Raw genomic sequence first — 14,314 nt, forward strand, 5'->3', positions numbered from 1 at the left:
TTTATCAAGCACTCTGAAGGCAACAACAAGAACGGAAAAATGCTGGAAAATCACAGCAGGTCTGACAGCATCTGTGGAGAGAGAAATAGAGCCAACGGTTCGAGTCTGGATGACCCTTCGTCAGAGCTGGCAAATTGTTTTGGAGCATGACAAAAAATATGTTTATCATCATATAAATAATCAAAGGTACTTACAACAAATCTACTGTTAACTTTCTCCAAGATCTTCTTTTCATTTAACGCCATGTTCTCTCCTTTCCTCTTTTTTATCCTCTTCTTTTCCAATTTTTTGCACGCGTACATTTTCCCAGTCGCACGAACCTGGCAGGCACATACCTGAGTGTGGGGATAAGCAAAGTTGAGGGCAAGTTACAACAGTTTTGTACACCTCTATCAGGTCTTCCCTCAGCCCGTCTGTCCAGTGAAAAACCTTCACTTTCCCATCTTTTCCTCCCTCTTTCTCTCAGAGTTTACAACATCAACTCAACTCGGCTTCATTCTGGAAAGTTCTGATCTGGGACAATACTGATACTTGATCACACTGGTACAGAAACCTTTCAAGAAATATTCATCCAATGCTCCCTTCTCCCCACACCCCCCCCAACAACTTGGACTCTTTACTGAAGGAGGGATATAGTGCACTGGAGACAGTTCAGAGAAGGTTCACCAGGTCAGTTCATCCGATTGCTTGGGTGAAGAGGGGAAGGTTAACCACGGCAGCAGTGGCAACCACCAGCTCAGCCTTGTATCTGGAAAGGACGGGAAGGCACCGACACTGGCATGGCACAGGATGCACCGGGCAGGCGTCCCTCACAATGCTGCACCCCCTTCCTACTCTGCATCTATGTCATTCTGTGTCAGTCCCATACCCTCGCCCTCGAGTCTAGAGACCCAATCACATAATCCAGGCTGCACTCCCAGTGGAGTCCAGGAGGGGTTGTGCTGCACTGTCTACAGCACAGAAAGAGGCCACTCGGCCCATTGTGTCGGCACTAACCCAATCCCACTTTCCAGTAATTGGTGCGTCGCCCTGCAGGTTACGGCACTTCAGGTGCAAATCAAGACACCGGAGGGTTTCTGTCTCAACTATCCTTTCAGACAGTGAGTTCGAGATCCCTATAATCCTCTGGGTGAAACTATTTTTCCTCATCTCTCCTCTAATCTTTCAACCAACTACTTTAGAACATAGAAAAGTACAGCTCAGGAACAGGCCCTTCGGCCCTCCAAGCCTGTGCTGATCACGATGCCCTAATTAAACTAAAAAAAGTTCTACCCTTACTCGGTCCGTATCCCTCTATTCCCTCCCTATTCATGCACCCATCCAGATGCCTCTTAAATGCTGCTAATGTGCCTGCTTCCACCACCTCCTCTGGCAGCGCATTCCAGGCACCCACCGCTCTCTGCATGAAAAACTTCCCCCGCACATCTCCCTTAAACTTTCCCCATTTCACCTGGAACCTGTGCCCCCTTGTAATTGACACTTCCACCCTGGGGAAAAAGCCTCTGACCGTCCACCCTGTCTATGCCTCTCAATTTTGGATTTTTCCCCTCATGGTGGAATCTAGGACTATTGTTTCAGAATAAGCATTGTCCATTTACAACAATGGTGAGTAATTAATTTCCTCAGGGGGTAATTAATCCTTGGAATTATCTTCTGCAGAGAGCAGTGAAGGCTGGCTCATTGAATTTATTCAAGGCTGAGATAGATAGATTATTGAACCGTCCGGGGAGTTATGGGTTATGAGGCACAGGCAAGAAAGTAGAATTGAGGCCATGATCAAATGATTTATGAATTGCAGTGTAGGCTCAAGGGACTGAATGACCCGCTGCTTCTCTTACTCCTTCTGTTCTTCAGCCAAGTTAGCTTTTTTCTTTTCCCTGTGTGACTTGCAACTTGCTGGGAAACAGTTCCATGGATACCAGTCACCCTCCAGGTATCACATTCAAATGACGACACGGTGGCACAGTGGTTAGCACTGCTGCCTCAGAGTGCCAGGGACACGGGTTCGCTTCCAGCCTCGGGTGACTGTGCGGAGTCTGTACGTTCTCTCCGTGTCTGCATGGGTTTCCTCCGGTTGCTCCAGTTTCCTCCCACAGTCCAAAGATGTGCAGGTTAGGTGGATTGGCCATGGTAAAATGCCCTTTCGTGTCCAAACTTGTGTAGGTTTGGGGGATTAATGGGTAAATGTGTGGGGTTACAGGGATAGGGTGAGGTCCTGGTTAAGATGCTCTGTTACAGGGTCAATGCAAACTCAATGGGCTGAATGGCCTCCTTCTGCACTGTAGGGATCCTATCCCTGTGTGTAGCTGGACAGTGTGTGTCAGCTAGCTATTCAATCACAGAGTGCATCACAGTCAGGGTGCACTCCTTGTGCACGGTGGGCACAATGGTTAGCACTGCTGTCTCAGAGTGCCAGGGGTCCGGGTACGATTCTGGCCTTGGGTGACTGCAAACTCCACACAGATAGACATTCTCCCACTGTCTGCGTGTCCCTAGATCCCACCTTCTCTCAACAGATCAAACACACTCTAGACTAGGCACAGCATAGAACATAGAAAGCCACAGCACAAACAGGCCCTTCGGCCCACAGGTTGCGCTGATCATATCCCAACCTCTAGGCCTATCTATAGCCCTCAATCCCATTAAATCCCATGTACTCATCCAGAAGTCTCTTAAAAGACCCCAACGAGTTTGCCTCCACCACCACCGACGTCAGCCGATTCCACTCACCCACCACCCTCTGAGTGAAAAACTTACCCCTGACATCTCCTCTGTACCTACCCCCCAGCACCTTAAACCTGTGTCCTCTCGTAGCAACCATTTCAGCCCTTGGAAATAGCCTCTGAGAGTCTACCCTATCCAGACCTCTCAACATCTTGTAAACCTCTATCAGGTCACCTCTCATCCTTCGTCTCTCCAGGGAGAAGAGACCAAGCTCCCTCAACCTATCCTCATAAGGCATGCCCCCCAATCCAGGCAACATCCTTGTAAATCTCCTCTGCACCCTTTCAATGGCTTCAACATCTTTCCTGTAATGAGGTGACCAGAACTGCGCGCAGTACTCCAAGTGGGGTCTAACCAGGGTCCTATAAAGCTGCAGCATTATCTCCCGACTCCTAAACTCAATCCCTCGATTAATGAAGGCTAGTACACCGTACGCCTTCTTGACCGCATCCTCCACCTGCGAGGCCGATTTAAGAGTCCTATGGACCCGGACCCCAAGGTCCTTCTGATCCTCTACACTGCTAAGAATGGTACCCTTCATATTATACTGCTGCTTCATCCCATTGGATCTGCCAAAATGGATCACCACACACTTATCCGGGTTGAAGTCCATCTGCCACTTCTCCGCCCAGTCTTGCATTCTATCTATGTCTCGCTGCAACTTCTGACATCCCTCCAAACTATCCACAACACCACCTACCTTGGTGTCGTCAGCAAACTTACCAACCCATCCCTCCACTTCCTCATCCAGGTCATTTATGAAAATGACAAACAGCAAGGGTCCCAGAACAGATCCCTGGGGCACTCCACTGGTCACTGACCTCCATGCAGAGAAAGACCCCTCCACAGCCACTCTCTGCCTTCTGCAGGCAAGCCAGTTCTGGATCCACAAGGCAACAGCCCCTTGGATCCCATGCCCTCTCACTTTCTCAAGAAGTCTTGCATGGGGGACCTTATCGAACGCCTTGCTGAAGTCCATATAGACCACATCCACCGCTCTTCCTTCGTCAATGTGTTTGGTCACATTTTCAAAGAACTCAACCAGGCTCGTAAGGCACGACCTGCCCCTGACAAAGCCGTGCTGACTACTTTTGATCATACTAAACTTCTCTAGATGATCATAAATCCTGTCTCTCAGGATCCTCTCCATCAACTTACCAACCACTGAGGTTAGACTCACCGGTCGGTAATTTCCCGGGCTGTCCCTGTTCCCTTTCTTGAATATAGGGACCACATCTGCAATCCTCCAATCCTCCGGAACCTCTCCCGTCTCCATCGACGATGCAAAGATCATCGCCAAAGGCTTCGCAATCTCCTCCCTCGCCTCCCACAGTAACCTGGGGTACATCCCATCCGGTCCCGGCGACTTACCAACCTTGATGCCATTCAATAGTTCCAACACATCCTCTTTCTTTATGTCCACATGCTCGATCCTTTCTGTCCCCCGCAAACCAGCAGTACAACCACCCAGATCCCTTTCCACCGTGAATACCGAGGTAAAGTATTCATTAAGCACCTCCGCCATTTCTAACGGTTCCGCACAAACCTTTCCCCCTTCACCTTTTAAGGGTCCTATGCCTTCACATCTCATCCTTTTACTCTTGACATATTTGTAGAAAGCCTTGGGATTCTCCTTAATCTTACCCGCCAAGGTCTTCTCATGACCCCTTCTCGCTCTCCTAATTTCCTTCTTAAGCTCCTTCCTACATCCCGTATACTCCTCTAAATCCTTAACACCTCCTAGCTCTCTGAACCTTCTGTACGCCTCTTTTCTTATTCACCAGGTTCATCACAACCTTCGTGCACCACGGTTCCCGTACCCTACCAACACCCCCCTGTCTCATCGGAACGTTGTCATGCAGAGCTCCAGACAAACATTCCTTGAAAATCCTCCACTTTCCTTCGGTACTTTTCCCCAAGAATGCCTCCTTCCAATTTACCCGTCTAATTTCCTCCCTGATGACACTGTATTTCCCTTTACTCCAGAGAAACACTTTCCTAGCCTGCCTGATCCTATCTCTTTCCAATGCTATCGTGAAGGAGATAGAATTATGATCGCTATCCCCAAGATGCTCACCCACCGAGAGATCCTCCACCTGTCCAGGTTCATTAGCCAGCACCAGATCAAGTACAGCCTCTCCTCTAGTAGGCTTATCCACATACTGTGTCAGGAAACTCTCCTGGACACACCTAACAAACTCCTCTCCATCCAAACCCCTAGCCCTAGGGATATTCCAATCTATGTTTGGGAAATTAAAATCTCCCATCACGACAACTCTGTTATTCCTACATCTCTCCAGGATCTGTTTCCCCATCTGCTCCTCAACATCTCTGTTACTATTGGGCGGCCTATAGAAAACACCCAGCAAAGTTACCGACCCCTTCCTGTTCCTAACCTCCACCCACAGAGACTCCGTAGTCAATCCCTCCACGGCGTCCACCTTCTCTGAGCTGAAACATCAGGAACAGAAATCCCCAGTCTGTGTTCCTCCTCTCTAAACCATGTTGTCAGCCTAGGATGGGATCGGATACCCGAGCACAAAGTCTTTATGAGCCAATCGTTCACGAGCTAAAACCTACTGGACCATCTCTAGGTCATCTCCATGACAGTCCAAAGTCACTTGGGATCGGAGACCAGATTCATGCGGGGAACAACTTTTCCCTTCGTACAGGCGGAAGTTCCCTTCGGAAGTGGTTAGTTACCGCGCTACCATAAGATGCAAGAATAATCTTCGGAGGTACGCAGTCAACCACAAATACGATTACCGCACTCACCTCACCAAATCCCCCTTTTCCCAGCACTCGATAATGTCGAAAAGTATTCTTCGTTGCAGGTTGCCTGAGAGATAAGAAGATGGGGAGAGAGGGCATGACTCAAGGAAAGGTCAAGTCAGGATTCAAGCAGGGAGACCGCACCCTCCTTAGCAAAGCAGAGCTGTTGGGCACACACGACTGTGCCCCTAGTTGTGCGCGTGGGCACCATGACAATTATAGAGGATTGATACAAGTTAGGTGAATTGTTTACTGTGGTGAAGTATTCAAAGATCAAAAGGTGCAACATAGAAAACGTGATAGAACAAGGGGCCAGCACAGTGGTTAGCACTGCTGCCTCACAGCCCCAGGGACCTGGGTTCAATTCCGGCCTCGGGTGAGACTCTGTGTGGAATCCACACATTCTCCTCGTGTCTGCGCGAGTTTCCTCCGGGTGCTCCGGTTTCCTCTCACTGTCCACACATGTGCAGGTTAGGTGGATTGGCTATGCTAAAATTGCCCCTTAGTGTCCAAGATGTGTAGTTTAGGGGGATTAGTGTGGTAAATATATGGGGTTACTGGGATAGGGCAGGGGAGGTAGGGTGGGCCTGGGTATGACTGTCTGTCATAGTCGGTGCAGACTCGAGGGGCTGAATGGCCTCCTCCTGCACTGTAGGGATTCTATGATTCTAAGATGGAGGAATCGGGCAGGATTTTGTTTTGTTGCGTCTAACAAAATGTAATAGGTGTAAATCAAAATCAGCCTTTCTACAGCCTTTAATATAACAAAACATCACAGGAGAGTTAGCAAACGACATTTGACACCGAGATGCATAAGGAGATATTAGGACAGGTGGTTAAAACCTTGGACAGTGGGTCTAATTCAGAGCCAGCACAGTTATGATGGATCGAATGGCCTCCTCCCATTTCTGTTCGATGCCATGATTCTCAAAGCTAGGCAGATGTCTCCGTCAAGACATAATCAGAAATACTTTGGTGGGGAGAATGATGAAAGGTACAAGATTAAGGGGGCTGGCGGGGGGTGGGGGGGGGGGGGGGGTGGGGTGGGGAGAGCAGGAATAGAGTGGAAGATCCGATGGGCTGAATGGCCTCCTTCTGCACTGTAGGATTCTACGATTCTAAGAAAGGAAGGAACCATTGGTAGCCAGAGGACACAGATTTAAAATAGTGGGCAAAAGTACCAGGAGGGGGTGGGGGAAAGGAGTTTTTTATTAACCCATTGAGTTATCATGATCTGGAATGCACTGCCTTAAAAGGGTGACCGGAGCTTATTCAATAATAACTTTCAAAAAAAGGGGACAGGATGTGTAAGATTTTCTTTTGGAGAGTCAGTGCAGACTCAATGGGCTGAATGGTCTCTTCCTGCACTGGAGGGATTCTATGGATTGGGTTTTCCCCACAGCTGGAGGGAGGAACAATGACCAGAAAGATCACTGCCATTTACCAACAAGCTCTGGTAACCCACAAGGTAGCCACACAGTCTGAATGTGACAGGCCGCCAAACCAGCAGGGTTACAGACACCGAGTTTAATCGAGTCCCTTTCCAAACCTAACAGGACATCAGGCTAGGAAATTCGGTTCAACCAAATCAGATATTTTTCCGCATTCATTCAAATCAGATAGCTCTCCACATTCTAATCGCGGCATCAACTTAGTTACCAGCAAGCACGAGCAGTGTAACAAAAGACGATGATATTCCGTACAGGACATTACCTTTCTAACCATTTCCACTGCAGGAATCGAGAGAAGTACATACTTCCTTGGTATTCCGTGAATGGTTCGCCACTTAGGTAATCGTGGACGGCTCTGCAATTAAAAGTGGGTGAAACTAAAATGAAGTTCCAACAGTTACAATAGGTACAGTTATCGGTATGGTTACAATTAGTAGAGGAAGGACTAAACATACAGTTACAACTATGAGGGTATAAGGTATGGTATAATAATGGTTCAATTACTGGACCAGTAATCCAGAGATCTGGACTAATGATTCAGCAGAGCAATTAGGGATGGGTAATAAATATTGGCCCAGCCAGTGACGCCCACATTCTGTGAACGTTTTTTTAAGAAGTGCGAATCAAACACTTCTAAGAGATTATCCTTGGGACATGGACATAAGACCCATAGACCATAAGACATAGGGGCAGAATTAGGCCACTCGGCCCATTGAGTCTGCTCCACCATTCAATCATGGTTGATATTTTTCTCATCCCCATACACGTGGCTGGCAAGCTCAGCATTTATTGCCCATCCCTAGTTCTCCAAGAGCCACTGTTTTGTTTTTAAACTGATGAATCCATGTGGCTCACTCAGCCACTTTCAAAGGACGATTAACAGTCAGTCACATTGGTTTGGGGCTGGAGGTACATACAGCTCTATCCAGCAAGAAAAATGGATTTCCTTCCCTAATCCACAGCGATGTTTAAGAGGACCGTAGCTATTTACAAATAGATGAAGAGAAGGACTGGTGATTGTGGTACATGGGTGAGAGGGTGAACTGTGACGAGGATGCAGAGATCCTTCAGAATGATCTGGACAGGTTGGGTGAGTGGGCAAATCAATGGCAGATGCAGTATAATTTGGATAAGTGTGAGGTTATTCCTATTGGGAGCAGAAACAAGTAGGCAGATTGCTACCTGAATGGCTGTAAATTGGGAGAGGGGAGTGTGCAGTGAGACCTGGGTGTCCTTGTGCACCAGTCACTGAAGGCAAGCATGCAGGTGCAGCAGGCGGTAAAGAAGGCAAATGGTATGTTGGCCTTCATTGCGGGAGGTTTCGAATACAGGAGCAGGGATGCGTTGTTACAATTATACAGGGCCTTGGTGAGGCCACACCTAGAGTATTGTGTGCAGTTTTGGTCTCCTTTTCTGAGGAAGGATGTTCTTGCTCTCGAGGGAATGCAGTGAGGGTTTACCAGGCTGATTCCGGGGATGGTGGGACTGATGCATGAGGAGAGATTGACCAGGTTTGGATTGTTTTCGCTGGAGTTCAGACGAATGAGGGGGAATCTCATAGAGACTTATAAAATTCTAACAGGACTGGACAGGGTAGATGCAGGGAGGATATTCCCGATGGTGGGGGAGTCCAGAACCAGGGGTCACAGTCTGAGGATTCGGGGTAGACCATTTAGGACGGAGGTGAGGAGACATTTCTTCACCCAAAGAGTGGTGAGCCTGTGGAATTCATTACCACAGGAAGTAATTGATGCCAAAACATTGAACGTATTCAAGAGACGGCTGAATATAGCACTTGGGGAAATGGGATCGAAGGTTGTGGGGAAAAAGCAGGATTAGGCTACTGAGTTGGATGATCAGCCATGATCGTGATGAATAGTGGAGCAGACTCAAAGGGCCAAATGGCCTCCTCCTGCTCTTATCTTCTATGTTTATTCTGCAACAAATTCCCACCGTTAACTGTGTATTTCAACATTGTGACACTACTGGTCTACATGCAGAAGACTGGGAGAGTGGGGACTAATTGAATGCATCTTCCCAAGAGCAGGCAAGAGTGCCCCTTGAATCAAATGGCTCCTTCCCCATTAAAAAGCCTATGGGATACATTTTCCAGTCCCACCCACTGTGGGAACCACCCGAGGGTTGGACGGAAAATCTGACAGACCACCGAATGGTCCATTGACTCTGGGCAGAAATTTCCGTTCACAGAGTGGATGGGACTGTGAAACCTCGCCCTACGAATCAGACCAGTCCCTAACGCTTCCCCCCCCACACCCTGGACAAAAGGTGAGATCGATACCAAGGCCCATGGACTCCGACAATGCCAAAAGATGATTGAAAATAGTCACGGTGATTTGGCAAGACTATTTACCAGCCCTGCCTGCATAGGAATGACGGACGATTGAAAGGTCTGATAACCGTGGGCGGAATTCCCAGTCTCAGGTCAGAAAATTGCACCCTACGCTTTTGCTCTCGACCAGGTTACATGTCAGATACTGAAACTGGCCTCAGTGCCCAAACCCAGGATCGGAAATGGGAATCCAGGCAGGATTCCACTCCAAAAAAAACCTCTAAGCCATGAAGATCGGTCGTGACTTTTTTTTTTAAGCCATTGGCAGATCAACCTAATTGTTAATGAAAATCCTATTCTTGCATGAACTTTACCATCACCATTATAAGCTTGCGGACACATTGGACACCATTGTTAGGGTAGCACGGTGGCACAGTGGTTGGCACTGCTACCTCACAGCGCCTGGCACTGCTACCTCACAGCGCCAGGGACCCAGGTTCAATTCCCAGCTTGGTTCTCAGTTTGTGTGGTGTCTGCCCGTTCTCCCCGTGTCTGAGTGAATTTCCTCCGGGTGCTCCGGTTTCCTCCCAGAGTCTGAAAGACATACTGGTGAGGTGCATTGGCCATGCTAAATTGTCCCTCAGTGTACCCGAACAGGTGCCGGAGTGTGACGACGCGGGGATTTTCACAGTAACTTCATTGCAGTGTTAATATAAGCCTACTCGCGGCAATACTAAATAAACTTGCATGTCCACATTGAGAATGAGAAATTGTCGATGCAAATTCCACCCACGTAACGTAGGTGTTCAGCTACTTTTGTTTAGAAAACACAAGCGCCAATGGAACGGGTGAACAAATCTACCAGCTGTTGACCACTAAACTTGGCTAGACCGCCAGTCATAGCGCTGACTAATAACAAAACCATCGTTTAGACTAAGTATACCAGTGGAAAGTAAACCCACCTATTATTTTTGAAACGCATCTGTGAAAATGTGTGAGAAAAAAAAAGTCCTTAATTTTGCACAAAGACAATGTCCGAGTTTCACAAAACAACACAGCGAAGGCCTGTCCTGTAACTCCAATCATAGGATCCTACGGTGCACAAGGCGGCCATTCGGCCCATCGAGTCTGCACCAACCATAATCCCACTTAGGCCTTATTCCCTTAACTCCATGCATTTACCTAGCTAGTCCTGCTGACACTAAGGGGCAATTTAGCATGGTCAATGCACCTAACCCGCACATCTTTGGACTGTAGAAGGAAACCCACGCAGACACAGGGAGAATGTGCAGACTCCGGAATCCCCCCCCCATTTACTCAGGTCTGCCATCTGCCTCACAGCGCCAGGGACCCGGGTTCGATTCCCGGCTTGAGTCACTGTCTGTACGGGGTTTGCACATTCTTTCCGAGTCTGTGTAGGTTTCCTTCGGGTGCTCCGGTTTCCTCCCACATTCCAACTTGTGCAGGTTAGGTGGATTGGCCATGCCAAATTTCCCCTCAGTGTCAGGGGTGGCCCACCTAGGGTAAATGGGTTATGGGAATAGAACCTGGGTGGGATTGCGGTTGGCGCAGACTCGATGGCCTCCTTCTGCACTATAGGATTCTATGATTCTATTACTGAGTCTAGCTTTCAATCTTGGACTTTATTAATTAAATTTAAACTGCATGAGGTGCCTTGGTGGGATTTGAACCCGGATCCTGGGGCTGTAGATTACGAGCCCATTGACTAGATTATTAGTGATCCACACCGTCTCCCCTTGGTACACACAAGCTCTACCCTCCGGTTCTTTACAATACCCTTCTCCAACCCCTCCCAATCCATCCTATATCCATCCGCCTTCTCTTTAACTGCGTGCCGACACGTAAACACATATTCCAGAAATGGAAACTTTTCCACAGCTTGTTCCCCACCTCTGGCGTTTGCAGCAAAACACACAACAACAAAGCTCAAGGAAAACAAAACCTTGCTTCATCTCAGCCCCATTGGCACATTCTTTCCACTATTCATCTCCCCGCTGAGTGGGGGGGGGCGATTGGAAAGTACTTGCCTTTCCCCAGGCAGCGAGTGGCAGCGAGTCAATGGGGAGGAATGTGGTGGCTGACACCAGCACGGGATTGCTCTTTACTCCCTCACAGGCCTCAAATGTGGCCTGCAGTCATCAGCACCGTGCTCAGAACTCACTATGGCCTTACCATACACTCACCCCACTCCACTCCTTCTCCGAGCGTTTGCCCCAAAGGATGCAACCCGAGCTTCCCCACCACAATTCAAAACAAATCTGAGAGAAACATCTGGAAGTAAGACAGGGAATTAAACAAAAACCCGAGTCCAGATATTCTTCTATTTTAGCTATTAAATTGGGTACAACTTTCTGGAACTTTTTTCTTTATTCCCTAACTTTAAGTTCATTTATCGATGTCATAAGTAGGTTTACATTAACACTACAGTGAAGTTACTGTGAAAATCCCCCAGTCGCCACACTCCTGTTCAGGTACACTGAGGGAGTATTAGCATGGTCAATACACCTAACCAGCACGTCTTTCGGACTGAGAGGGAAAACCGGAGCACCCAGAGGAAACCCACGCAGACACGGGGAGAACATGCAGACTCCACACAGACAGTGACCCAAGCCAGGAATCGAACCCAGGTCCCTGATGCTGTGAGAATCATAGAATCCCTACAGTGCAGTAGGAGGCCATTCGGCCCATCAAGTCTGCACCAACCACAATCCCACTCAGGCCCTATTCCCGTAACCCCACATTATTTACCCTGCTAATCCCCTGACACGAGGGTCAATTTAGCACGGCCAATGCACCTAACCTGCACATCTTTGGACTGTGGGAATAAACCAGAGCACCCAGAGGAAACCCACGCAGACACGGGGAGAACATGCAGACTGCACACAGACAGTCATCCGAGGCCAGAATTGAACCCAGATCCCTGGCGCTGAGAGGCAGCAATGCTAACCACTGTGCCACATGTGGACCAGACCAGGTACGGCTGGAAGATTTCCTTCCCTAAAGGGACATTAATGAACCAGATGGGTTTTTATGACAATCGATGAGTTTCATAGGCACCTTTCAATTACAGATTTAAAAAATAAAATGAATTGGATTTAAATTCCACGGAGGTAGGATTGGAACTTCTGTCACAAAAGCATGAGATTGGGCCTCTGTATTACTAGACCAGTGATATTAACCCCATTGCAACCACCCCCTCAAGTCAGTGCTTTCCAGACCAGAACAACTCGCTGAAGAATAATTCTCATCTGCCCCTCTGGTAATATGTCGATCCGTCCCATAAACAATCTCCTCGCTCTGTCTGGGTAAAGGGCCTGTAGTGTTACAACTTACTTCACGCACTCTGTAAAGATCTCCTTACAAGGACTCTGCTCCAGTTTCTCTCGACACTGTTTCACCGTTTCCACAGGCACTTCAGGTAGATGGGCCACCGACTGCAAATACACAACACCAGCATTATAAGGATAAACACTCAACAATAACTTGCATTTAAATAGCGCCACAAGAACAGCAAAACATCCCAAGTCACTTTGCAGTAGCAAATTTGACACCCAGCCACAGAATGAGATACAGGAGCAGACAATCAACAGCTTGATTAAAGAGGTAGGTGTGATGGAATGTCTTGAGGGAGGGGAGGGAGATTCAGGGGGTGTATTCCAGAGCTTGGGTCCCACAGCAGCTAAAGGCCTCTCCACCAGTGGAGCAGTGAAACTAGGGGCGTGCAAGAGTCCAGAATGCAAGATTTCGGAGGGTCGTAGGGCTGGAGGCAATTAAAAGTAAAGTTTATTTATTAGCCACAAGTAAGGCTTACATTAACACTGCAATGAAGTTACTGTGAAATTCCCCTAGTCGCCACACTCCAGCTCCTGTTCGGGTCAATGCATCTAACCAGCACGTCTTTCAGACTGTGGGAAGAAACCGGAGCACCCAGAGGAAACCCACGCAGACACGGGGAGAATGTGCAAACTCCACACAGACAGTGACCCAAGCCGGAAATCGAGGTCCCTGGCGCTGTGAGGAAGCAGTGCTAACCACTGTGCCACCATGCCACCCTCAGATTCAAAAATGCATCTGGGCAGCCGTACCTGGGTGTCTATGTTCATGAATCGCAGAAAGTCGGTATGCAGGTGCAGCATGTATTAAAAAAAGGCAAATGGGATGTTGGCATTTATCACAAAGGGACTGGAGTATTAGAGTGGAGAAGTGTCGTCGCAACTGTATAGGATGTTGGTGAGACCACATCTGGAGTATTATGTCCAGTTTTGGTCTCTTTATTTGAGGAAGGATGTTGCGGCATTGGTGGCAGTTCAGAGGAGGTTCACCAGATTGATTCCAGAGATGAATGGGTTGACGTATGGGGAGAGATTAAACAGTTTGGACTTGTACTGAATGGACTTTAGAAAGGCAAGAGGGGATTTGATCGAGATTTATAAAAATTTTAAAACGGGATTGTTAAAGTAAATGTAGACCAAATGTTTCCTCTTATGGGGCAATCTAGAACAAGAGGTCACAGGTATAGGCTGAGAGGCGGTAGATTTAAAACTGAGTTGAGGAGAAACTACTTCTCGCAGAGGGTGGTGAATTTGTGGAACTCGCTGCCCCATAGCGCGGTGGAGTCTGAATCATTGAATGGATTCAAGGGGATAGATATATTTCTAATAAAATAAGGGATGAGGGGAACAGGTGGGGAGGTGGGTTTGAGAGCAGGGAGAGATCAGCCACGATCTGATTGAATGGCGGAGCAGGCTCGGAGGGCTGAATTTGCCGACTTCTGCTCCTAATTCCTAAGTTCCTATTACAGAGATAGGGAGGGACAAGGCCTTGAAGGCATCTGAAAACTGGAATGAACATTTTAAAATAGAGGCACTGCTGGGCCAGGAGCCAATGGAAGTCCGCGAACACTGAAGTGGAGGATCATAGTTTATAGAAGGAGGCCATTTGGCCCATCCCACAGATGCTGGCGCACAACAAGTGTAACTCATTGGTCCAACTCCCTTGACTTTTCCCTCAACCCTGCTTTTATATTTTGCTTAAAAGATGAATATGACAGGGCGAT

General features: G+C 48.0%; 1 protein-coding gene across 1 annotated transcript in view; it reads right to left on the reverse strand.

Annotated features, from left to right (window-relative positions):
- LOC144495168 (G protein-coupled receptor kinase 6-like) overlaps positions 1-14,314 on the reverse strand; it is a 141,496-nt gene that overhangs the window by 28,668 nt on the left and 98,514 nt on the right. The window contains exons 5-8 of the mRNA XM_078215163.1: positions 12,592-12,692; positions 7,210-7,302; positions 5,500-5,563; positions 195-335 (exon numbers count right to left, since the gene is read on the reverse strand). Coding sequence (XP_078071289.1) covers positions 195-335; positions 5,500-5,563; positions 7,210-7,302; positions 12,592-12,692 — 399 coding nt within the window. The remainder of the gene's footprint in view (positions 1-194; positions 336-5,499; positions 5,564-7,209; positions 7,303-12,591; positions 12,693-14,314) is intronic.

Source organism: Mustelus asterias, chromosome 6 (assembly GCF_964213995.1).
Source record: "Mustelus asterias chromosome 6, sMusAst1.hap1.1, whole genome shotgun sequence".
NCBI lineage: Eukaryota > Metazoa > Chordata > Chondrichthyes > Carcharhiniformes > Triakidae > Mustelus > Mustelus asterias.